Here is a 25346-nt window from a genome sequence, read left to right as displayed (position 1 = left end):
AGGATCATAAAACGAAGAAGAAGAAGAAGATTGGCGGCCATTACTAAAACTTGGCAATGTCAAATTTCATGTCCGGACGCCTAGTAAATTTAGTGAGCGACTTTCTTGGGAAAATAGGTGTAAGTAGGTGGTAAAAAGTGCCCCAGTGGATGCTTGGACCATTGAACTTGTGCGTGGTGTAGAGATTTGTGCGGAAAAGGGCATTCCCAGTGTGCTGTGTACGGATTATCGTCGGGACGTTTTTTTGGGTGGCGCTGTTGTATGTGTGCGTTGGTTCGGCACGTACTTTTTAGCCATTTCCTCACGCATTTTTGTGCTACATTCACCCCTACCGTTGTCCCCTGCGCCACCAGTGACATCCCCGTGGGGCTCACCGTGCCAGGCGTTCGGGTATCGCAGGAGATCCGGTGAGAATTTTGTGCGCTTCGGGGTGGAGGAGATTTGAGGAGAGTTTTTTTTTGTGTGTGCGAGTTTGGGGGGAGAGCGAGAGGAAAGATGGGTGACGAGTCACAACCGAAAACCCTCTATGTGGGCAACTTGGACAATTCCGTCTCGGAGGACCTCCTGTGGTCGCTCTTTGGACAGATTGGACTCGTGAAGAATTGCAAGATTATCCGGGAGCCCGGCAATGATCCCTACGCGTTCATTGAGTTCACAAATCATCAGGCAGCCTCAACGGCACTCACGGCCATGAATAAGCGACTCTTCCTTGACAAGGAGATGAAAGTGAATTGGGCCACGAGCCCGGGGAATCAACCCAAAGCTGACACAAGTTCCCACCATCATATTTTCGTGGGGGATCTCAGTCCGGAGATTGAGACGGAGACACTGAGGGAGGCATTTGCACCCTTCGGGGAGATCTCCAATTGTCGCATTGTGCGTGATCCACAGACACTCAAGTCCAAGGGGTATGCCTTTGTGTCGTTCGTGAAGAAGGCCGAGGCGGAGAATGCCATCCAATCGATGAATGGCCAATGGCTGGGTTCGCGGTCAATTCGCACCAACTGGAGCACACGTAAACCCCCGCCACCACGCGAAACCACCAAGGGTGCAAAGGGTGGGAAGCAATCCTACGAGGAGATCTACAATCAGACAAGCCCAACAAATACCACCGTCTACTGTGGCGGCTTTGCGGCAAATGTCATCACGGAGGACCTCGTGCACAAGCACTTTGGGCAATTCGGTGCCATCCAGGATGTGCGGGTGTTCAAGGACAAGGGCTATGCCTTCATCAAATTCACCTCCAAGGAGGCAGCCACGCATGCCATCGAAGCCACTCACAATACAGAAATCAACGGACAACCCGTCAAGTGCTTCTGGGGCAAGGAGAATGGCGGTGATGCCACCAATAATGCCCAGCCATCAAATCAGAGTCAACCTGTGCAGCCACAGGGTGCACAGTACCCCTATTCGTATCAGCAAATGGGCTACTGGTACCAACCGGTGAGTAATTTTATTTTTATTGTTTTCACCAATAAAATTTTTAATGTTTGGGATGAATTTTTATCATTTTATGTTGTTGTTTTATGTTTCTTTCTGATTTGGGATTTAAAGCTCAGAAATTGTGGGTTTTAAGACAGATTTAAATGGCAAAAGGGAACAAATCTTGAAAACTTATTTCTTTTAAATTAATTCTAATAGTTTTTCTTTGATTTCATTGAGGTAAAATTCTACGCCTGACACTTTTATAAATGTTTGAAGATTTAAAAAAAAAAAAAGAAGACAAAATAATGCCAAAAATATTCATAACAACTCACCCTTGAGCAGTTAACATTTTTATGATATTTCTGAAAGGGATTATTGCCGGAAAAAAATTATTCAATTATTGATTTATTGATCACAAAATATTTAAAAATAAGTTGATTTATTATAAAGGAAATTGTCAAAAAATTAAAAGTTAAAAAAAATCTTTATTTTTCTTATTTGAAGTAATTTTTTTCTTAACCCTTGGAATGCGGAGCGGGGTCGTTGAACGACCCCAGCGCTATATTTCGTTCTATAACTCAATAAATATAAAAGATAGCGTTCCAATCTTTTGGAAATAAGTTCCTTGGTTATCTGAGGAGGTTGTGTAAAAATTTCAGCTCAATCCGACCACCACAAGAAAAGTTATTAAGAAAAATGTAGAAGAAGGGAATTCAAAAATTGGTGTAACGGTCATTCTGCGGAAAATTTCTTAGAGCATAAACAACATAAAACATAATTAGAAGCATGTAAATGTGCAAAACAATAATGAATATTCGAGAAATATTGCCATTTATCACGTTGCGGGAAGTAAGGGGAATGTGGGGAAGAGTAAAAAAAAATAGCAGTTGGGGTTAACTTTCTTGGCAAATTTCTCAAGAAGAAATTGTGAAAAATGATTGAAAAATGTTTTTTCCTAATATCTCCTTCTAAGTGTTTTAGGGTAGCGAATTTGTGGTGCAGGGTGCAAGAGGACTATATAAGGAATCTATAGGCACTAACCCGAAAACTCCAGGTTGTATAGTTTGGGAGAAAATTGGCCTTCTTTTTGGGGTCGTTCAACGACCCCACCTTCGCATTCTACGTAACTACCAAGGCCTCCGCATTCCAAAGGTTAAACTGATATTACAAATTAAATAGTAAAGCCTTTGAACGTAAGAAAATTTTTAAATATTGGTTGATTTTTCTTTTTACTACTACTACTACTGCTACTGGTAAAGGCTTTTTTCATATCGCCTTCGTTTTTGATTTTTTTTTTTAGAATTTAAAAAAAAATATGTATATTTAGTCCAATTTGTGTATGCCGACCGATTACCTCAAGTAAAGAAAAAATGGTTTTTTTTTTCTATTTTTCCTACTATAGGTATTTTATTTCCCTTTTGGAGCAATTTAAATTGATTATTAAATGTTTTTTTTTAAAACTATTTAAACGAAGAAATTTTCAAGATCAAAAAGATTTTAATTTATTTTATTACATTTTTAAAGAAATTCTAATTTTTTATTCTAAAAAATAGAATTTTAGTGTTTTTTTAATGCAGCTAAAAGCAATAAAAACAAAGGAAAAGATTGATTATTCAAAATGATCCAAGGCTCAAATAAATACGAATTTATCTCTTTTATTGCACATTTAATCAAGAATTTTCTGTCTACTAGAAAGTGATAAGTTCTTTTTTTTGGCAATTAATTTCAACAGAATATTCCAAAAACTCTTTTAATCTCATTCAAAAAGTTCTCAATAGGATTTAAATCTCCAATCTATGGGGAGTTTCATTCGTACAGAAAAAAACTAAAATAAACAAACTTTAAAGTTTATTCAAAATAAACTTTTCGTGTCGTCAAAACTTTTTTTTTACATAATAAACACTGCAAATGATCAAATTTAAATGGATGAATTCGTTCATTCAACTTGAAAAATATAAGGAGAAAAATTCAATAATCTCAACAGCAAAAAAAAGTCTCCTTGAAACTCTAAGAAAATTCTGCAAATCATTCTACGTGGAGTATTTATATTTTCTTAAAATATTATAAACACAAAACTAAAGAGAGGAAAATGTGCGGGTAGTTGAAGAAGTGATAGATCTGTTGTAGGATAGTTATGACATTAAAATGTACGAGTTTTCAAATAAATTTCCTATTGTGGAGTCCCCCGAAAAATAATTAAAACACAAAAAAACTTCCACGACATGACTAAAAGTGTCGCAAAGAAAGATTTTCAATTTCAGGTGTTTCATTAATCTTGGCAATCAAAAAGCGGGGCAGCGCAATGACGGCAGAGAGCTATGTGTTACAAGTAAAAGAGGCAAAAGATGACTTTTTTTTATTCTTTAGTTGGTCCGCGTGGTTTTTCTTGGAGAAGTTTGGAGAATTCTCCTTTTTAATTATGTATAATTGCGTGTTTATATCTCTTCTACTTTTTTCGGTCGTTTCTTTCTCTACCTGTCGGATATAAATCAATTCATAAAACTCGTATTTTTACTCTATATATGCATAGAATTTGGGTATACATGGGATGTGATGAGGAAGGTAAGAGAAAGAGGGAGAAGTTCTGACCACAGCCGGGGTCTACATGAGGAGAAATTCGAGAAATTCTCATCCATTGGTCCGATATCTTTTTTTTTTACCTTCATTTTTAAATCATTCAGTGACATAATAAAGAATTTATTTATGCACGCGAATGACCTTAAGAGAATGTATTTCGTGTGAATTTATTTGATTTAAAAGAAAATGCTGTTTGTGTTGCCTAAAAAAAGGGCACCTTAAGCACTTTTTCTTCCAACATTTGGGTGCTTAGCAGAATATTTTTGCTCCAAATGCGATTTGTCGCATATTTTGGATTATAATCTTCTTCTCACAGTGAGACATTTTCATGGTTAAGTACGTACTCCAGTAAAGAATAGTCATGTGTGTGTAAGAGTATGACTCTTCCAGCTGATAAGCTTCTATTAGGGATTTTTTCTCGGTGTCTTGGTCACAAAATTATGTCGTAAGCATCATTTATAGTTTTCTCTCGAGTGCGCATTTCTTCATGTGAACGGTATTAAGCTGAAAATTTACTTTCTTCCGACACTTTGTGGATTTGCTTTTGTGATATAAATTCAGCTGAGTGGATGTTTTCTAATGAAATCAAAATTGCACACATTCATGTGGTTGAAGATGAAGAGAAAAATGATGCGAATGCAAACACACCCGCGCGCAATCCTTTTTTTCCCTCGCTGGATTCTCAGTCAGTTGGAGAAAATGCACAGCTTGGCATCTTTTTACAAATTACCCCCCATATCTCCGGCACGTCTTGCATTTTAATCATTCTTATAGAATTTATTTATATAGAGAGAGAGGGAGGTACAAAGGAAAAAAAACAATGTTAATTCATCCACTCTGTGGTTTTATTGTGTTCCATATTGTCACAGTGATGGATGTGCTGTAATTTGATTCATTAGCTGAGAACATTAAAGTTGAAGGACTTTTAGATTTTATATTTAGGACTCCCATTGGCTTTGTTGTAATGTCGATTTATTCGTTTAAAATTAGACTTATTAGCTTTTACTTCGTGGAGGTTTTAATTGTTAATTATGTCGTGTTTCAGGCTATTCAGGATAATTTAAAGCTAGTAGGGATATTCCCTAAATGATATTTAGTAAATTTTTTAATGAAAGGTCAACATTATGAATCAGTCTCTGCTTTGAGACATAATTTTGAGCCATTCAGTGAGAGTTTAAATTAAAAAGCTTTTTTGACACTTTAATGACCTGAAGAAGATCTCATCCAAATCGAAATGTCAGCATAAAAAAAATTAAAAAGACAAGATTTAATTTAGAAAAATGTCAAAAGTTTCTTTGCTCTGAATTTGTTCCATTTTCTTCTACAATTTTATTTGTTATTGAAAATGGGGTAGATTCTGATAAAATCTTTCCTTTTCTTTTCTAACAACTGAAAAGTTGTTACATTTTGACAGATGGGTGTTTTTATATAGTAGGGGTAACTGGGGCAAAATGTTATATCGCAAGGTTCGGAAAATGGACTGAAAATGCATTTTCCAGGGGCCTGACAAAGTCCCTTCTTAGCCGAACTCAGCAAATTAATGGCGGACGATTTGCAGGAAAATTCTGCTATCATTCAATAGCGCCATCTATTGGTTAGCACCGCCGAAATTTTAACATAACCTCAAAATTTGTTTACATTTCCACTAAAACGTCCGAAATCGAGAATATTTAATTAATTTATTTAGTTTTAAATTATTTTATCGTCCCCAAGTGATAAAGACCGGTAATTTGGGTAAGAGAAAGTGATTTTAGAAAAAAATTGTGTAGTTTTACAAAGAAAGTGCAAAAAAATACTTCAGAAAAATCATACAAGGCAGTTGATCACCACCAGAAAGCCCGGAAATTTCACATAGGCAGGACTCGAACGGCAGGAAAATATAGAGATATTCTGCAAAATAAATGTGAGATCAACGCAATGGAGAATTATCCACAATACACGGCATCCTTGTCCGGGAATACAGTAATCACTGTATGGAACGACGAATCCAAAAGGAAATAAAGTGTATCACTACGATTTCATGCATTTCATGGGACGGGTAAGACTACGAGGGTGTCTTCCTCAATTTTCAATCTTTTAGCTCAAAAAATGCATGTTAAATTCTCATTAAATAAAATGTTACAGCAACAATAAGAAGAGGGCCCATTCACGCTGCTCCAGCCGCTCCAGCCTATAAATTTCAGGGTTTTCTCATGGGAATCAAGAACGATCTCCCCGTCAAGTGTTTTGTAAGATGAACTTGGAGAAAGAATTAGTGATACACCTTGATAAGACTGTAAAAATTACCAAAATTCTTCGTGCTTGTGATCAGTCAGTGATTCATTTACTTGGATGGATTAAGAAGAAAGCCATTGAGAAAGTTCCAAGGATGAACATTTTTCCACGAGTTTCTTCCTTTCCCGCAAACGTATTTTAACAAGGCAGTTGCATAAACAACCCCACTGCTGGTACATTTTCCGACGAAGATCTTGGAGTGGAAAAATTCCTGTTTTCTACAGCAAATCCTCTAAGAAAGTCACAACATCGAGATTCAGCATTAGGAGAGTTGAAGAGGAAATTCTCAATACGGGAAATGCAGATTACTGGTTGAAAAAACCAGAGAAGGATTTATTCCCGGAATGTGAAAAATTCGAAGAGATGTTAGAAAAGGTTTGTAATTCTAAATTATATTGGTTTGATTCTTGCATAACACGATCACATGTCTTACAGGAGGATTTCTACTCATAATAATACAACAAGGGAATCCTTCATTTGATGAGATTCTTCATGCCCTTCACGATGTTCCGGCCTATCATTTATGTGACACAGAACATCTAGCTACAAAACATACAGCTCACTCATTGGAATAGAGTTAGGTATGTATTTTAAGGACCCTTTCTTAAAATTCATAATTCTTTCCTAAAAATTTTATTCTTTTGAGATATTCTTTAAAAATGTCTTTTTTCATTTTCAAAAGAAATACATTAAAATGAAATCAGTAGTTTCACAGCAAAAATGAAAAATCAATTAAAAATAAATTATCTATTTTCCTTTACATATATTATGTTGAGAATGATTGCAGTCTATGACTTTACATAATCTTCTAGTATTAGTTTGTATTATTTTCTTATGCAAGGGAGTCACATTACAAATATAAATAAACTAGATAATCTGAGCTCTCATACTCAGACAATTATTTAGGCCTACACCAAGTACACATTTTCATTCAAATATAATTTCGATCATTAATTTGAGAAAGAAAAATAAAATAAAAAGTAAAAATAAATAAATGAAAAAAAGAAAACTTTTTGGTTCTTAAGAAATAATATTCATGTTATTAAATATTTCATCATAAAGGAACACCAACTAATTAAGTATTAGAAAAATATGCAGCGGAATTTCAAACTTTAATCTTTTAATGCAAAATAATTTCTAGGTACCATACTAAATAGTATAATAATTAAATAGATCTTAATTTTGAATTATGAATTATAAGCGATTTTTTTCTAAAGAAAATGAATGGATTAAATGATTTATTGTAGATTGCCGATTTGAGCTCATATAAAAATATCTTTTACAATTATTTTTCTGTTAAATTGAAATTATCTTACCCTTTACATCTCTGTGATAAATCTGAAATTTTCTCAAAAATAACTCTCTTTTTTAAGAAAAGAATATTGAAGGTTTTCTCTGATTCTTTTCAACGATGCTAAAGAAAATGATTTTAGTAGAAAAGATTTAAAGGGGGACGAATTTTAGAAAAAAAAACTATTCTAAAGAGAATAATTAAGTAGGTATGCATTTAGAGACACTTTTAAATACGGAATACAAGTTTTTAGAAGCAATGGGGTGAAATTAATTATGTCAAATTTAAGATTCGTTGAGTTTTCTTAAGAAGTCCCAAATCTGTCTAACTAGTGAATTTCAACCTATATGGTAGATTTAGATTTATTGTTAAAAATTCATGTCTATGGAATAAATTTCACTTTTAGACTATATAAAAAGTAAAAGAAGAAAGTTTTTTTGCGGATTTTTTTGAAGCGCAAAAGAGAATTTTTGCCAGTAATTTTACTTTAAAGACAGAAAGATCTTTTATAATAATATTTTTTTTAATCAAAAGTGTTTTCAAGAAATATTCAAAAAGAATAAAGAGTTCTTCATTTTAAAGTTGTATATAAGACAATAAATCAAAATTAATATTAAAGCAATAAATTTCATTCAGAAAAGAGAAAAGATTACCTACTAATAAAAGAAAATTTACTTTAAGGAAGAAAAATAAATTATTGCAAATTAAATTTAATGGCGAAAGAAAGTTCGTGTGAAGAAATATATTTTCTTTATTAGGGTTATTTGTAGCAAAGAAAGAATAATTTCAAAAAAAGGTTACAGAGATCTTCCTTAGAATAAATTGTTGTAGAATAAGAAATCTCTGCTTTAAACATCTATTATTTTTTTTAAATCAACAAGTTGCTCTTAAATAGTGTTACGACACTAAACCCTTTCCTTTTAAAAAATAATGGAATTGATTTTCTTTAACTTTCGTTCATTTCAGTCTCAATATTATTTGCGTCTTTTAATATAGCTCAAAAATTAGTTTACAATTGAATGAACTATTCTCTCTACGTTGTGAAATGCCAAGTTTTTATAAATGGACGCATTACAATTGACTTTAATTTGTAATGGAACTCTTTTAGATAATGAAAATTTTTTTTAAAGTTATTTTTACGAATTTGGGAAATTTTTGGGTTCTCATCGACAAAGGGTTTTTCAAAAAAAAATTATTAATCGCAAAATTATTGAAAGAGAATAATTTTTTTTAAAAGAAAGAAGATTTTTAGGGGAGTTTATTTTTTTTTAATTAATTGCGGAATCCATCTAAATAAATGGTGATTTAACCGGGAAATTATTTTTGAAAAGGGATTTATGTTAAAAAAAAAAACGATTTTATTGACACAAAACGCAACTACACTATATAGATATAAAGAAATGAGATTCTTAAGATATTTAATTTTCATAGAAAAATTGTGTGTTAAATTCCGAGTGACAAGAAGCATTTAAAAAAAAAACGTAGTTTAGTTTTATCTTTGAAGATTTCAATTTCAACTATTTAATTCAAAAATTATTATTGTGATGAGCTCGGAAATGAAAATAGAGTCAAAAAAAAGAAAGAAGGATAATGAAGAGGACCGAAACTTTCATTTAAACATTGCCATTTTTCATAAATAAGAATAAAGCAAAAGAAAAAAAAAATGAGCTTATCTTTTATGTAAGGAGCGAAAAAGGTTTGCACAGAATTTTTTTTTTGGGACAAAAACAAAAAAAATCATAATTATTTTTCAATGCGTAAAAAATAAATATAACTTTTAGAGCAGCATTATAAATTACAAAAAATATAGTTGAAGAGGCATTAGAATTTTTATTCTCTTTTAAATTATTTTACAACTTAACAAATAAATCTATAATTATTTTTTAAATTGAAAATTTTTTAATCATTTTTTTTTAACAGGCAAACTGTACATTAACATTTCTATAGATGCTATTATAAAGTTTCGATTTAGTATCACGATCACATCATGAACTCTCAGCAAATTTTTGAATCATTAAACATTGTATGCAGAGAAAATTATTCTAAATTCTAATCAAATTCTATTTCTTTGAATATTTCCAGAAGTTTAAATGTGATATTTGAGGTATCACCCCAAAGTTGATCTAAATCTGCACTCTGGCAATTCTCATCGATGAAGCGGTACATCCTTCACTGTAGCTCCTGCGGGGAAATGCAGGAGATATATCGCCAATGATCACAGTACTGAGACTCCTATTTTGCTACCTAAGAATCAAAATATATGATTATTAGTTGTGAAGAAATCAATATCAGTACTACGTAGGATATACCTATCAGCCAGCGATGCACATAAACCGCGTCATCTCATTCAGGACTTCACAATTACTGCCCTCATTCCGTACATTGAGCAATTCGTTTTGAGTGAGCCTATTGCAACGAAGAAAACACAACAGCAATCTTCCGGAAAAAAATATGTTGATCATATAGATGCCACAGAGCTAAAAGAAACAATAAAAAGGAAATCAGATAATAGAAGTGCTTTCTCTTTAAAATTGATTAAAACTTACATACTTTGCGACATTTGTAGACAAATAAAATTCCAATTTTCACCCTAAATTAGAAATTATTTCTTGTGAGTGTTCACAGCATTTCCTGAACTGGGAATAGTCAGACGGAATTTTCCACTTCTCAAGAGAGAACAGCTTCTTCCCGACATTCAATGAATCCTGGACATTGAGCTTCTCAGGATTCGCTTATTAGTACTGTAGCACTACAAGTTAATCTCCGGTGACGTTAAATAAAATCATAATCTGCTTTTCTGGTCCTTCTTTGGTACTTCTATTATGCTTCAGTGTTGTGAATCAATCTTCTCATAGGCGCTACAGTCTCCTTGATCCTTCCCTTGAGAACTGAATACTTCGCATTCCTCGGTGAGAATTGATGACCGGACATGACTCCTGACAAAATCATGGGGCACCTAGACTTTTTGTCAGTTCAAGATTCGCCTGATATTCCAATTTGCAATCAGAAATTTGCCTGCGACAAAGATATCCCCATTTTTTCTTGCACAAAGTCTTCCGGATAGCATTACAACTTTCACTCGTGAAAATAAACATTTTCTTTGTCACGTATCACAAATCGGCAGCACTTTACACATCACTTAGGCAAATATTCTAACTTTTACTGTATTTTAGTCATGTTAAAGCACAAAAATAAGCTTTAAAACAAAGAAAATGGTGAAAATCAAGAATCCAAACAAAAAAGTAAGGTTATGTCAAAAACTGTTAAAGGTCTCGAAGCTACATAGTTTTTGCTCATCAATAGATGGCGCGGTTGTCACCAAGGAAGAAAATGTCGCGATTTTTTTCTAAAAAGTGCATTGAAATTTTTAAAGTCGATATTAGTGCATTAATAGGAATGTGCCACCCACCAAACTTCCTCAATCGATAGAATATTAAATTATCTATCCAGTGATGGTAGAATTTTTCAGATTGAGGCATTTTTCTGGGTGACACATTTCTCGAAAGTCGAGGGATACCTAGGGATCACAGAATTCCTATGGAAATAGAGCTCTTGTCAGGCCCCTGGCATTTTCCCATTGAGATAGAAAGAAATCGTGTGAGACAAAGTTGTAGCCCAGAAAATTTCCTATAAGACAGTCGTCATTATAAAATTAAAATATTTTCTCAGTGCATACCAAGGAAAATATACTTCTCAATTAAAATTAACAAATTGCCCCATGTTCCCCTATCTTATAGTTTTTTTTTAAATTCAATTTTTCAAAGAACTTATGTGAGTGAAAAAATAAAAAAAAAACTTAAGAAAAAAATCAGTCTTAATGAGATTCGAACCTTCGTCACTCGATGATAGGGGATAAAAGAGAGAAAAGAAGTGTGATTAGATCCTCTCGGCTATTCGAAGCATTCATTTAAACAACTAATGATTTAAATAAAAATTAGTAAAAACACTTAAAACTAACTTATAAAATATTTAAATAGATCATTTTTTATCTTCATTACACGCGATAATGTCCCATGTTCGTCTGTTTCTTCAAATAGAGCAATATGCAAATAGAATAATTTGTTTATTCAAATTATTCGGTTTGTAATTAATTTACGTGTTTTTATCCAAAATATTAAAGGAAAACAACAATAAAAATCATTTAGTGATAATTTCGTGGAAATAATTAGTTATTGTTTATGACTTGTTCTTCATTTTTATACTTTGTTGCAAAAATCGTATATTTGTGTAAACAAGCGGGAGGGAGGCCCCGAAAAAAAAACTGAAGAACCGCATATAAACACAATCACGCATCAAAAGTGGAGTGTTTTAATCGGTGCGATGGTTTTTTTGGATGAGAAATCAGCACTTTGAGGCGCAAGAGAAATGAGCACTGCTGATGGAGTTCGATGACACCTTTTTTTTCTCTTTCCTCTAATATTATACAGCATAATGTGTTGATATATATGTATTGATTTTGGGATATATTCAGTGAACGGTAAATTGGCCGAATTTAGACTTGTTTCAGCTTTCGCAAGAATGGTAGAGGAGAAGGAGGAGGATGGGAGAGCGAGGGAGGAAGAGTAGGAAATCATATTTGGGATAATCTCTGTGTATTTTCAAGGAATTTCAAATTGAGCTCCATGTACATATAATAAGGATTTTCTTCTTGTCTCCTTTGTGTGTTTTTTGGGGTAGAATTTTATCTTTGGGCAGTATTTTATTATTTTTTTTTTATGTAGAAGAGGGTGTGGCAAAAATTGAGCATTAAATTGACATTAAGCTGTTCATAATTAATTATTTCCTTCCTCACTGTCTTGGGGGGAGTTTGAATGCTTCTTATAACCCTTTTTATCATAAGATTTTCTTCTTTATTAAAGAGGTTTTTGAAGGGAATTTTTAGCCCATAAAACGGGAATAAAATTAATGAATTTTTACATTACTGGTTTAAGTTATTTTTAATGATTTTTAAAATTTTACTAAATATGTTTTTTTTTTATTCTTTCCAGGGATATCCTGCGGCGCAGATGCCAGCGCAGTACATGCAACAGGGCTACTATCCCTACGCCTACACGAGTCCGCAGCAAGGAGCCGGAGGTACATATTACTATCAACCTCAGTAACTTTTTATTTGCCTTTTTTTTTCTTAATCAACATTTTATCTTCGATTTATATTGTAGATTTTATGATTTTTTTGTAGTTTATTAGAAACAAAAGAGAGAGAGAGAGAGAAAGAAAGAAAGAAAAGTGAGATGAGGATGAATTTTTAGCATAAAAAAAATTGATTGAGATGAAGAGAGAAAAAATACATAATTCTCACTTTTGCATGCTCCTAACTTATATAGTGATGCTTTCTTTGAAAAGAAAAAAAAAATTCTTTTATATTTGCATGAAAAATGATTGAAGAGCATCCAACTTTATCAGAATGGGTGCAAAATGTTGAAAACATTGGTTGCTTGTCGATTTGTACATGCAAGTTTGAGCAGCAGATACATATTTTTGATGAAAAGGCCGTGAAATTCATGTTTAATTGCATTTTACTCTAATGCAGAGTTTTTGCAATGGGTTCCATTCAGATGAGTCTCAAAATATTGACACCAAGAGGGGTTTGTCAGTGAGAAAAACATGATATTTCTTCTTATGTTGTCTTGATACTTTTTAAATGATATTTTTTTGCAAAGGAGTTTAATTTGAGAACCAGTACATGAAAAAAAAATCATTACAGTCATACCCCGCATAATCAAGTCGAGGTTATACTCTTCTTACGCATGAAAATTAATGGGTGAGAAGAGTATAACCTCGACTTGATTATGCGAGGTATGACTGTATTTCTTATAAGAAAATTACTTTTCATCAATAAATTGTTTATTTTTTTTTATTTTAATAATTTAATTTGATTAATAAATATTTAGGGAAATCATCTCAGATGAAACCCGAGATAATTAAAAAAATAAATAAATATTTATTTAATCAAAAACGTTAACAAATGTTAAAATTCTTAAATTTCCTTAAAAATTCTAAATGTAGGAAATTGTGTATAAAACAGTTTGGAATGACAAACCCCTTGTGCAAGGTTAAGATAATATTAGCCAGACAAAGAAGGAAAATTCCATGAAAATACTTTCACATTTGAGTAAAATATGGAATTCTGCATTTTTAGTGCAAAAAAAAATTTTTTTTTAGCAAATGGGCGTTTTAATTTGAAAAGGAAAAGTTTTGACGGCAAAAAATATGATTTCTACATTTCTGTGTAATTATTTATATAACATAAATATAGAAAGAGAAAGAGGTAAAGCAAAAAAAAATGCAAAATGAAGAGGAGTCCCCAACCTGCGATTCTGACACCTCGTTTTTTTCTGTTTCTGCATTGTGCACCGGGAGGAAATAATTTGAAATTCACAGCACAATTCCTTCATATTTATAGCAAATTTCCACACTGCATTTGGAATTGTAATTGATTTTATTGTGCTCTCTATCGTGTACATTTTGGGTATAATCTTCAAATGCTTTACATACATATGTAGGTATGTTTTGATTAAGGGTGGGGATTATGCTAAAGGGGATGCAAATGCAGAATATGTCGTACCTGCCGTACATATTCAATATGGCCTAAAGCTCCTTTGTTGTTAAATATTGATTAAATTTGTTACTATTGGGATTTATATTTACGACAGTTTGATGTTACTTTATGTACAATTTACTTCCTTCGCACATCCCATACTAATGTGGGTTAAACTTCGTATTTTTTTTAAAGGTTTCTTTGGATTTAATTTTCATTAAAATACGTCTAATTTATTTATTTTTTTAATATTGAGAAAATATAAAAAGTTTGTTTAGTACGATTTTTCTTGATATTTTTTTAATACTAAAATAGCTCACAATCAGACACTCAAATAAAGTAATAAAATAATTAAATTTGCTTCATTTCCAAAGAAATTTATTGACCAATTCTAAAGAAGACTTGTTCTTATTTGCAGCTTCAGCATTTTGTAGACTTTCATGATTTTCCTTTAAAACTAAATGTCTTTTCATTCGATTTTTTAACTACTAAAATAAATCTCAAGTTTCATTGATTGGAAATAGAAATGCAATTAACCCATTTCTTTCAGAGAGAGAGGATAATGATTTTCAATTTATTTTTGAGGTTTTTGGTTATTCTGCTTAGAATAAAGAACGAAGAAATTATCTATTTTTCTAATTCGTCAATCAATAAAAAATTAATACAAAATACTTTTTGATTAAAGAAAAGTGAATGAAAAATTAAGGATAAAGGGCAACAAAATTAATTCGTTTCTTTTATTTTATCAATAATTATTTGATAAATTGTTTAGATTTACTTTCTAACTAGATTTAAAATTTTAGTCAATTTTTTATTGTTTTATTAAGTCTTAAAAAATGATTATTTGACACAAGGATTTGATTTTTCTGTTACTTTAAAAGATTTTTCTGGGACATAATTTTTGAAAAATTTTGAATATTTCTCTTTTGGCATTTAATTCGGTATATAATTTTAAACTTTAAATATGTCAAGTATCCTTTTTATGATAATCTATTATACCTAAAAAGACAATGTTGAATTTTTCTGGGAGTTTAATGTCTCAAGACCCAAAAGTTCCATATCCAAACAATTTTTCTAAGAAAAGATTTAAAAAAAAATAAAGTTTCATTCATTAAAACCAATTTTGTTTAGTCATACTGATTAAATAAGGAAAAAATCATTAGGTTTTGTGTTTTTATATTAATGAATTATTGTGATTAATGCTAAAAAAAAATTGAAAATGTTGATAAAGGATTTCGTTGGATCATAAATTTGTTCTTATAAAATAAAGAAAAAAGCCGAAAGAAAAGCTTAGAACTTGAAATATTCTTAAGGCTCAATCCTCTAGAATAAAATGAGAAGGGTTAGCTAACCATTAATTTCTTTTATTTTATCAATTAATTTTTTTTTACTGTTAAAAAGGTAAAAATTAGTAACATCTAAAAACTTTGCAAATTTTTTTTTATAAATAGAATGAAAGCCTTTTGAATTTAAACGATTCAATTATGTGCAACATATTAAACAAAAGTTTAATCTTGATATTCTTGACAATGTATATCAATGTCAAAGAGAAGTACACAAAAAAGGGGATCGTAAAACATTATCGAATTTCACATTCATTTATTTGTTTGTTTTGCTGATGCTGCACCTGGGGATGGGATGTGCGAACTCCGTGACTTTTTTTTTCGTGAAAATCACATGCGAATAAAAGTGAATTAGTATTTTATTGACCAAATACGTACGCGATGGAGAATGGGGGTTTTTTGTTGCGCGGGGCAGACAAAACGGGTGTGCTGAGGAATATGATAGAGGAAGGTACCTTACCTACACTCTTTTTTTGTGCTAGTAAAGAGAGAGAGAGAACTATTACAAACCTATAATTTGACTGCGGTGTGTGGCAAAAAGATCTCTTTTGTGCGTGGTGTGTTTGACCTTGTGACCCACATCATGCGGGAGGTTTGAGAATCGTAGTTGTTGGGCGATGGCTCCTTGCAAAAATAAAAGTGAATTAAAATTAAAATTTTCTGCCTAAGGAGGATTTTTTTTGTAGAAAGAAAAAATGAAAAGTAGAGTTTAAAGTTTTTATTTTCTTTTGCAATTTTGTTAATTAATTTTGTTGTTGTTTGGTTTGTGCATGCGGCTAAAATGTGCTAACACTTGCAGATATGTTTTCAGCATATCGCATGGTACAGCCGGCCAATACGATGTATATGGGGGTGCCTACGGTACAGGGTGTGACAGCAGCCACAAATGGGGCTGCTGCGAATCAGCCACAAATCATGTATACGGCGATGCCGCAGTATCAGACACAATGAGACGAACTCAACACTGAGGAGGCCTCACATGCAACCAAGAGGATAAAGAGATAGAAATTTGTTGACACACATTGTCCACATGGGGACAAGAAGAGAAAGCTTGTGTAGAAAAAAAAAATCTTGTATGAAAAATGTTGCTACTTATTTTAGACTCCACCACAGCAAGAAAAAAAAGAAATTTCCCCTAAATATGAGGAAGAAAAAAAAATGCATCAGCAGCTGAAGTTGAAAGGTAATTAATTTTATTCTTGAAGCTGCGCCAAAAAATAATTATTTTTTTTATACAAGAAACTATCTAAACCAAAATATCCTTTTGATCTTATCAAGAAACTTTATTCCTGTTTTATTATTTTTCTCAGAATAACAAAGCTTTCCCGTAAAAAAAGAAGGCTTCTAATCCTACAAAATTTCCTTTTATTTATTCACAAAATTAATTTGTGAAGTTTCTTTTATAAAATTTTCTGAGAAAATTTTACATAATTAGGTGGGGTGGATAAGAGAACAATTTTTTGCAAGAAACTCTGGACAAAAGCGTGTGTGCGTGTAAAATAAATAAACAAGATGAAAAAAAAAACTGAAAATATTCCCATTTTATCGTAAATATTAAGAAATATTTTGGATTTATAATCAACTGAAATCCTTGCATATTACAAACAAAAGAAGGACGAAAAGAGAGAATTGAAAGCATTCAAGTGTGGAGTTTTACATGAAAAAAAAGAGAAGAAGGATGAAAAGAGAGTCGAGGGATCACCAATTTGGGGGGAAAATTAAGGAAAATGCGCATTGATTTTTAAACAAAGAACATGGGTTTACAACATGGGAAAAATGTGTGATATATGTTTAAAAAAAATTACTTATATTTAATAGCAAAACATAAAAGAAAACTACACTCAAAAAACTTTCAAGACCAATTAAAAAAAACTTTTATTTATAATTTATTTTTAATGTGTTTTTGTGCTGCAATTTTTCAAAAAAAAAAAAAAGTTTCCTTTTTTAACAAGAATAAGTAACAAAAAAAACTTTCTTTGGCAATACAGCAATGCTAATATTTTATTTTACAATTTTTTTTCCTATTTTTTATTAATTCACTTTTTCTTGTGTTTTTTTGGTGTGAAAATTCAATTTTCTTTCTTTAAAAATAAACTAAAAAAATCAATGGCATTTTGTCTTTTAGGCTCAACTCTAACAAATAAATAATAATTATTTAATTATGAAAATCAGCACAACCCAAATTTTAACGAAAAAAAATCTATCTCAATTGAGAAATCTTCTCAAATCTTTTATTAATTTTTTTTTTGTAAAAAAAGACCTGAAAATTCATTTATTGTTTTCCCCCTTTTAAAGAAAACTGATTGGAAATCAATATTTAATGAAAAAATAGAGCTGAAACGAGGAATGGTTTGATGGACGTATAGATAGGGTATAAGATTATAAAAAATGAAAAGAAATAATAACCTGCAGACAAAATATTTGTGTCTGAAAATCTTTGTAAATAAATTGCGAGAGTTTGAGAGCAAATAAGGTTAAAAAGTGTGAGAAAACTGCTAAAAAATACTCCATTTAAAAAATCATATAAAAACCGTTTTACTGTTTCCAAAAAAAATAAAAAGAAAAACAGAAAATAAAAAAAATGTAAATAAATGGAAAAAGCAAAGTGAAAGAATAAGAAAATATAAGAAAAAAATGTAAAATAACGCAGAGATGGAATATTTAGGGGTATACCTACTGTTGTGGGAGAAAAATTATCATGCATAGGGTGTCTCATGTTCAATGCAAAATCTAAATTGATTGATTTTTTTTAAATTTAGTGTTTTGGGTTCTTGGAATTTTGACTTCTAATGGTTTATCATAGTGATACATTTCATTTTATCTACTAATCATTTACGTGATTGATATTGTATCTTTCGAAGGTTTTATGGGTTCTTCCCAAACGTCTTGAACGATTTTTATATATTTTTGTTCGTAAATTTAAACAACTTTACACAATTTTCTACTAATAAGAAGATATGCCTAAAAGGAATCTAATTTAGACATTTGCAAAACGACGTTCTGTAAAGAAAATATCTTGAAACTTTTACAAATTTTACAAAGAGTCCCGGAAAAAGCTTCCGGACATGGAAAATACATAAAATACAGAAAAATGCACAAATTTTAATAGAAATCAGTTTATTTTTAGTTATTGATTTAGAAATGAAACGTTTTTTTTATTCATTGAAGATTGGGCTATTTTCAGCGACCAAGAAACCATTGAAATCTTTGAATTTTGTACTGAAATTTCAAGATTTCAAGCGAATTCAAATTTTCTTAAATATTTCCATGAAAAAATAAAAAAAAATTGTTTTAATTAAAAATAAAAAAGATGAACGAAAAATTGTCAAAAATTCCAAACACTCCAAACCAAAGATTTGCAAAGAAGAATTCAATTTAAATTTTGCATTTACATTTGGGCACCCTCTATAAACAAAAGAAATAAACAAAATAGAGATTAATCTATTGAAGAGTGAGTATTTATGGGCAAATAAATTGGGTTTAAGAGCGAGAGGAAGAGAAAAAATTATCAATAAAAAATGCTGCATAATTTATTATCAAGATGAAGATGAAGAAAATATAAAGATTAGGCATAAAAATGCAGGTGTGACTGCTGAAAAAAATAAAGAAAATCTTTGTTGTGGGAGAAGATGATATATTTTTATACGATAGTAATTGCTTTTTGATGCCGTTGAAGCGAAACTGATTTTGCGATAGTTTCACGGAAGGATTTTTTTTTAAAAAAACATTTTCATTTCAGATGATTTCCATTTTTTTTAATTTTTGAAATTTTGTGGCAAAAAAGGACACACGCAGATTATTTCGTAAAAAATAAATGAAATTATTTAAAGAAAAAAAGGAACAATGCCATTCACATTCCAATAGAGCATATCAATTGCAAACAACGAAAGAATTTTTTTTTGCAGAAAAAAATATTTTCGTACTCAAACTTTTTGAGTTTGTTTGAAAGAATAGAAAAAAAGGAAAATGAGTTCTCACGTTTTTTGCCGAAAATGTGTCCTTCACTGCGAAATATAGAAGAAAAAAAATCATCCTGGAACACTGAATGTCGATCAACGGAAAAAAGGGAGAAGAAAAATAAATAATTTATTTTGTAGGAGATGCGAAAGAGAAATGAAAAACCAATAAAAAAGAAAAATTATTCAATTGCCCCCTCTTTTTGCAAATGAATATACTTTCGATGGTTTTCTCTATAAGAGAGGTTTTAAAGTAAGTCGAGTATGTTTTATATAAAAAAATAAACAATATACAACCTTTTAATTAATAAAGAAAAAAAATGAGTGAAAAAATAAAGAAATATTTGCCCGAAGCGAGAGAAAAGAAAATTGAGAAAATGAGATGGATGCGACGTGGTTGGAGGTAGATTTTTAAGTTCGGGTGAAGAGATGGAAAAGAAATGTAGCAAGTAAGCTGATATAACTTGTAAGAATATTAATGATAGTTACATTTTAGATAGGATACAAATATGAAAATGTAATAAGAGCACATTGATATAAGAAAGAAATAAATAAAAATTTGAGAAAACCCATCACAAGTGTTTTATTTCTTGCCCCTCTTTTGTGTTTTCTTCCGCTTTTCGAGGATTGATTTTTCTCTTCATCAGGGATTGATATTGTTGGGAAAGGAGACGTTTTGTACTCAGAAAAAAATAATTGGGTAAGTTTTATGGCGGAAGTTAACAAAGGGGCTAATTAAATTACAAAATTCAATAAAGAAAAGCAGTATTTAGTAGTTTCTTAAGCTTTAAAAATTCTTAAATTTGAACCAATTTTATCAAAATCGACCGATAAGGTCTAAAACATTTAGAATTTTCGAGTTATATCATAAATTCATTTTTTATCTTTCAGAAAATGGTAAAATCTGTTAGTTTTCTGGGTATTTCTGCAATTTTTCATTCAAAAATTGCGAAAAAATTAATTAATTAGATTTTGATAAATTATGCTATTATAACGGTTTTTTTTTTTCAAATTTCACAATGTAATGTTTTGACGAAAATTCGACAAGTGCTGATGCAAGCGACGCAGTTAGTCGACAATAATCAATTTGCCGGAAAGGAAGAAAAAATGTCGCGAAAATTGTTAATTTTGTACGGAAGTGAGACGGGAACAGCTCAAGATTTTGCTGAGCAAGTGTGGCGGGAGTCAAAGAGATTCTTTTTCACCGGTCCAGTGCTTCCGATGGATGCCTACGACGTGAGAAACTTGGTGGATGAGGAGCTCGTTGTTTTCGTTTGCTCCACAACTGGTCAAGGTGAGGAACCTGAGAATATGCGCGGGTTCTGGAAGTTCCTGCTGCGAAAGAAGCTCCCGGGGGACTCTCTGCAGAACATGAGATTTGCCGTGCTGGGATTTGGAGACTCCAGCTATGTCAAATACAATTTTGTGGCCAAAAAACTCCACAAGAGGTTACTTCAACTCGGTGGAGTTGCCCTGATGGAAGTTGGGCTGTGTGATGATCAGCACGATATGGGACCAAGTGCCACATACTTGCCGTGGCTTGAGAAGCTTTGGGAAAAGATGCTGACGATTAGTCCACTGCCAAATGGCCAGGAAGCTCTTGAGGAGAGTCCGCGAGAATTTCGTTGGGACGTTGAAGTTATCGATGAGGACAAGGAGAATAATTCAAGCGTCCGGAAGGAAACTGAGAATATCTATGCGAATAGCAGGGTAGCAAGAGGTGCTGAGAATCCCACCGTGAGGCTGGTTCTGGAAGAAAATCGACGAATAACGCATGAGCAGCATTTCCAGGATGTTCGGCTCATTAGCTTCAAAATGATCAATCCAATTGCATGGCGACCAGGTGATGTACTTGTCCTGCGTCCATGCAACGGAGAGGATCGCGTCAAGGGGCTCTTCAGCCTCTTCCAGGATCACAATCTTCCCTTTCTCCCAGAAACAGTTCTGGAAATCCGGGAAGTTGATTCAGGTGAGTTTGAATTTTTTCCCTTTGCTAACTCGAAGCGCTCGTGCGGAATTTTATAAAACTATAAAACGTCAAAATCCACGTGTTGTGTGCAAATTGTAAACAAAAATTTTCGCGAGAAAGTTTTTCGTGAAAAATAGTGTGAAATGTTGCGGAGACAGGCAAGATTGAGGCGGGAGTACTTGTACAGGAAGTCTGTGGAGGGAAAACATAAGGCATTGCAGGAGAAGAAGGATCGGATAAAGAGAAGTTTGGAGGAAAATATCCCCATTCATGGAGATCTTCAGCGTGAAGCTCTGTCGCTGCAGGAAAAGCTCAAATGGTCTGATGCTGGACCCAGTGCTGCTGCTGAAATTGGTGGTGTCAGTGGTGGGGCAAATACAGCTAATTCCCAGGATGATGAGTATCGCTATGCGGGCTGTGAGGATCCCAAGATCATGATCACAACATCCCGAGATCCCTCAGTGAGGCTCAAGATGTTCGTGAAGGAGCTTCGGTTGATCTTCCCAAATGCCCAGCGCATGAATCGCGGGAATTACGAAGTGAAGCAAATGGTACACGCGTGCCGGGCTAATGATGTCACAGACTTCATTGTTGTGCACGAGACGCGTGGTGTTCCGGACAATCTGGTGATCTGCCATCTGCCTCACGGGCCCACAGCCTTTTTCAACATCTCCGGCGTTGTTATGCGGCATGACATTCCCGATATTGGGCCAATGAGTGAGCAGAAGCCACAGCTGATCTTTCACAACTTCAAAACTCCTCTCGGCATGAGGACAATGTCCATCCTGAAGTATCTCTTCCCTGTACCCAAGGAAGATTCCCGGCGCATCATGACCTTTGCCAATCACGATGATTTCATCTGCTTCCGGCATCACACGTACCAGCGCATCAATGGGAGGGTGGAGCTCACTGAATGTGGCCCAAGATTTCAACTCAGCCTCTATAGGATTCAACTTGGTACGCTTGATGAGCTTGATGCCACCGACACAGAGTGGACTCTGCATAGGTACATGAACACCACGGCCAAGAGGAGATTCCTTTCAGATGACGACGGCTGGGAGCAGGATGATGATGAATTGCAAATTAATTCATAAAAATTTAAGAAAAAAAATAAAGAATTTTTCATAAAAAAATCTTTTTTTAATTCGTTCCTCGATCTGATTATTAATAGAGCGGAATGATTTTATATCTTTGACCAGAAATGCCAGTTCCTGACTTCCTGCAAGCTCCGATCTCTCTAAGATCTCTTGCAACGCAGTATTGGGACCTCAATGCAATCCCACGTCCACGTGCCTTTGCTCTTTTGGCTAGAAATTGCAAAAATGATCTAGAAAAGGAGAAATTGCTCGAATTGGCTTCACCAGCTGGCCAGGAGGATCTCTTTGCCTATGCCAATCGTCCTCGTCGAACAATTCTAGAGGTTCTTCAGGACTTTCCTCATGCCACATCACAACTCACACTGGAAATCCTTATGGAACTGTTCCAGCCCATTAAGCCAAGATCATTCTCAATTGCCTCCTGTCCGGAAGTTGGACGGCTACAGTTGCTAGTGGCTGTTGTGGAGTATCGAAGTATTTTATCCACACCCCGGAGGGGTTTGTGCTCCACGTGGCTGAAGAAATTACCCGTGGGAGAAAAAGTTATCGGATGGCTGAAGAAAGGAACGCTGAAATTGCCAGCACAGCCTTCAAAACCTCTGGTGATGGTGGGTCCAGGAACGGGATTGGCGCCATTCCGCAGTGTTCTGCTGCAGAAGGAATCAAAATACGTGGATGAGGAATCAGGGAGGTGTGTGCTGTTCTTTGGATGCCGCAATCGTCAGGGAGACTTTCACTGTGAAGAAGAACTCAAGAGGATGGAAGGAATTGGAGTGCTCAAACTCATCACGGCTTTCTCCAGGGATCAAGAGGAGAAAATGTAATTTTTTGAAGAGTTTAGTTAATTTTTTGGGAATTTATTTTGAATTTCCTTGCAGTTACGTCCAGCACAGGATTAAGGAGAATGGAGATCTTCTGAGGACTCTTCTCATAGAACAAGACGGTTATTTCCTGGTAGCAGGAAGCTCCAAAAACATGCCCCAGTCTGTCAAAGAGGCTCTAAATGTGGTCATTGGAGAGGAAAATGTGCAGAAAATGCTCACAACAGGACGATATCAGGAAGAAACGTGGTCTTAGATTTTTCTTTTTGAATAAATTTATTCGAGAAAATTATTTTTTTTTAATCGGAAAATCCCCAAACTTTCAGGCTTCCAGCATCACGTCGTCTATCGCAGGAATCCTTGTCGTCACACGCGTATGCCAGGAGGTACTGCTTCGGATGCCAGGCGACTGTGAATGTTGCAGCATCAACGGAGATGTCAGCCACCTTATCTCCTGTCTCGGTGTCCCCGATATCAATGAGAAGATCTTCACTCGCAGATGCCAGGAGTCTGCCATCGTGGCTGAAGGAAATTGTACGAACTGGCCAGTCGAGACGGGAAAATACCCGAATGCAGGAAAGCTCCTCAGCATCCCAAAGGGAAACAAGAGCGTCTGCACTTCCAGTTGCAAAGTATTTGCCCGTGGGATCGAATTCAATGCAAATGCATGTTCCAGGATGAGCTTTTAGAATATCTTTGACCTCAAGATTCGGATAGTTGAGGATATGCACGCATCCCTGGCCATTTGTGAGGAAGAACAGGTCACTTCGGTTGTTCCACGCAATTTCATTCACCTCAAAGCTGAATTGTTCCTCAGCGCGGATTTTGTGCGTACGCGTGTCAATGAACGTGACGAGATCTTCCTTATTGCCCACAGCAATGGTATTCCCATCCGGTGACCAGGTAATGTTGATATTTTCCCCTTTTGTATTGACTATCGTGGCGCATTTCCCTATTCGGACATCCCAAATCCGGACGGTTTTATCTCCACTCGCTGTACTCAAGAGATCGGGTTGGACTGCATGCCAACACAGTTGATCCACGGAGCCTGTGTGACCGCGGTAGGTGTTGTCTTTGCTCTGGAATAATTAATTAAACGTTGATTTTAATATTTAAAGGCTTTAAAGGAGAAAAAGGATTTATTACAACGTTCACAGCGAGTATAATACTTCTGAAATATTTTTTACGCGACATGTAATTTATTTTTCTAATTTTTAATTTGTTTTATCTTAACATTTGAAAAAAGATTTTTTTAAAAACAATATCCTATTTGATTTTTACAAGAACACATCCTTTTAATAAATTCTTAAAAAATATTGTTTTGATGAGGATCAGAACAATATAATATCCTAATTCTAGGATTAACCTAAAGTCTATAAACTAATGCCTAGACTAGATCCGGTTAGATCCTGGTTTAGGACATTTAATTAAAAATAATAAATTTTTGCTTAGAAATCTAAAAGCAGCTCAAATGGGTTAACTCCGATAACTTACCAAACGGTCCCTGTCGAGGGAGAAAATCGCCACGGATTTATCAAAAGACCCCGAAGCAAGTTTCCTGCCATCGCAGTTCCATCCCACGGAGTGTACCTTCGATGTATGGGCTTTCTGCTCCCGAATCTTATTGTGGCTCTTGAAGAAATCCTGAAGTTCCTCCACTTTGCTAACCCCCATCCTTTCCTAATTAAGTTTTTAGATAATTTTTCTTCACAAAAACGTAAACAACCCGGCTTCTCCACATCTCCTCAACTACTTTCAACGCCACCTTTTCAACGTTTTAGACAAGTTATGCCCTCGTTGGGCATTCGACTCACCTTCGGGTCTCATTCGTGTTCTCAGCCCGCAAATGGCATTTTTTATTCATAAAATTTATTTATCATATCTTATTGATACGGTCCGTAGTAAACAATTCAAGATATACAAAATATAAATTAATGAGTATCTATAGGCGTGTCTAAAGTACTTCGGCACGCTTAAATCGTTCCGCATGTGAGAAAGAGAGGAGAAAAAGATCAATGAAAAAGTGGTGTGGCGATGTGGTCGTTTTTGTAGTTA

The 25346-nt window shown here is 33.7% G+C and overlaps 4 protein-coding genes and 2 long non-coding RNA genes across 9 annotated transcripts; 4 read left to right on the top strand and 2 right to left on the bottom strand.

The window, feature by feature from the left end:
- The first annotated feature begins 5 nt into the window (after positions 1–5).
- LOC129786991 (nucleolysin TIAR) lies at positions 6–19976 on the top strand. 2 transcript variants are annotated; one of them, XM_055822267.1, is made up of 3 exons: positions 6–1443; positions 12556–12643; positions 16260–19976. In XM_055822267.1, exons 1-3 carry the CDS (start codon positions 496–498, stop codon positions 16397–16399), a joined length of 1176 nt encoding a protein of 391 aa, XP_055678242.1. In that variant the 5' UTR covers positions 6–495; the 3' UTR covers positions 16400–19976. The 2 variants fall into 2 exon arrangements, with proteins under 2 accessions (XP_055678242.1, XP_055678241.1); XM_055822266.1 differs by having other exon boundaries at positions 12–1443; positions 16248–19976.
- Positions 5475–9764, top strand: LOC129786993 (uncharacterized). 2 transcript variants are annotated; one of them, XR_008750174.1, is made up of 4 exons: positions 5475–6040; positions 6127–6651; positions 6712–6857; positions 9650–9764. It is a non-coding gene; the product is annotated as an uncharacterized LOC129786993 (long non-coding RNA). The 2 variants fall into 2 exon arrangements; XR_008750173.1 differs by having other exon boundaries at positions 5502–6651.
- LOC129786994 (uncharacterized) lies at positions 9444–11088 on the bottom strand. Of its 2 annotated transcripts, XR_008750175.1 has the most exons (3): positions 10118–11088; positions 9877–10044; positions 9444–9811 (listed from the first exon to the last, which is right to left on the bottom strand). It is a non-coding gene; the product is annotated as an uncharacterized LOC129786994 (long non-coding RNA). The 2 variants fall into 2 exon arrangements; XR_008750176.1 differs by having other exon boundaries at positions 9444–10044.
- A 491-nt stretch (positions 19977–20467) lies between the features above and the next one.
- Positions 20468–23580, top strand: LOC129786980 (NADPH-dependent diflavin oxidoreductase 1). Its single transcript, XM_055822248.1, has 3 exons — positions 20468–21373; positions 22573–23290; positions 23349–23580. Exons 1-3 carry the CDS (start codon positions 20512–20514, stop codon positions 23545–23547), a joined length of 1779 nt encoding a protein of 592 aa, XP_055678223.1. The 5' UTR covers positions 20468–20511; the 3' UTR covers positions 23548–23580.
- LOC129786984 (U3 small nucleolar ribonucleoprotein protein IMP4) lies at positions 21433–22506 on the top strand. Its single transcript, XM_055822253.1, has one exon. The coding sequence runs from the start codon at positions 21517–21519 to the stop codon at positions 22465–22467; it is 951 nt and encodes a 316-aa protein (XP_055678228.1). The 5' UTR covers positions 21433–21516; the 3' UTR covers positions 22468–22506.
- LOC129786983 (THO complex subunit 3) lies at positions 23555–25068 on the bottom strand. The gene is made up of 2 exons (XM_055822251.1): positions 24786–25068; positions 23555–24370 (listed from the first exon to the last, which is right to left on the bottom strand). The coding sequence occupies exons 1-2, from the start codon at positions 24963–24965 to the stop codon at positions 23591–23593; spliced, it is 960 nt and encodes a 319-aa protein (XP_055678226.1). The 5' UTR covers positions 24966–25068; the 3' UTR covers positions 23555–23590.
- Between the last annotated feature and the right edge of the window lie 278 nt (positions 25069–25346).

This window comes from Lutzomyia longipalpis, chromosome 1 (assembly GCF_024334085.1).
Source record: "Lutzomyia longipalpis isolate SR_M1_2022 chromosome 1, ASM2433408v1".
NCBI classification, from domain to species: domain Eukaryota; kingdom Metazoa; phylum Arthropoda; class Insecta; order Diptera; family Psychodidae; genus Lutzomyia; species Lutzomyia longipalpis.
This window is presented reverse-complemented; position numbering and strand designations above follow the sequence as displayed.

What these genes read in the sequence shown, in the direction of transcription:
- LOC129786991 (XM_055822266.1), top strand. Translation starts at nt 496, where the DNA reads ATGGGTGACGAGTCACAACCGAAAACCCTCTATGTGGGCAACTTGGAC. An exon ending in TGGGCTACTGGTACCAACCG is followed by an intron (nt 1,444 to 12,555) that starts GTGAGTAATTTT and finishes TATTCTTTCCAG; the next exon opens with GGATATCCTGCGGCGCAGAT. An exon ending in TCCGCAGCAAGGAGCCGGAG is followed by an intron (nt 12,644 to 16,247) that starts GTACATATTACT and finishes TAACACTTGCAG; the next exon opens with ATATGTTTTCAGCATATCGC.
- LOC129786980 (XM_055822248.1), top strand. Translation starts at nt 20,512, where the DNA reads ATGTCGCGAAAATTGTTAATTTTGTACGGAAGTGAGACGGGAACAGCT. An exon ending in AATCCGGGAAGTTGATTCAG is followed by an intron (nt 21,374 to 22,572) that starts GTGAGTTTGAAT and finishes ATCTTTGACCAG; the next exon opens with AAATGCCAGTTCCTGACTTC. An exon ending in AGGGATCAAGAGGAGAAAAT is followed by an intron (nt 23,291 to 23,348) that starts GTAATTTTTTGA and finishes ATTTCCTTGCAG; the next exon opens with TTACGTCCAGCACAGGATTA.
- LOC129786984 (XM_055822253.1), top strand. Translation starts at nt 21,517, where the DNA reads ATGTTGCGGAGACAGGCAAGATTGAGGCGGGAGTACTTGTACAGGAAG.
- LOC129786983 (XM_055822251.1), bottom strand. Translation starts at nt 24,965, where the DNA reads ATGGGGGTTAGCAAAGTGGAGGAACTTCAGGATTTCTTCAAGAGCCAC. An exon ending in CCCTCGACAGGGACCGTTTG is followed by an intron (nt 24,371 to 24,785) that starts GTAAGTTATCGG and finishes TAATTATTCCAG; the next exon opens with AGCAAAGACAACACCTACCG.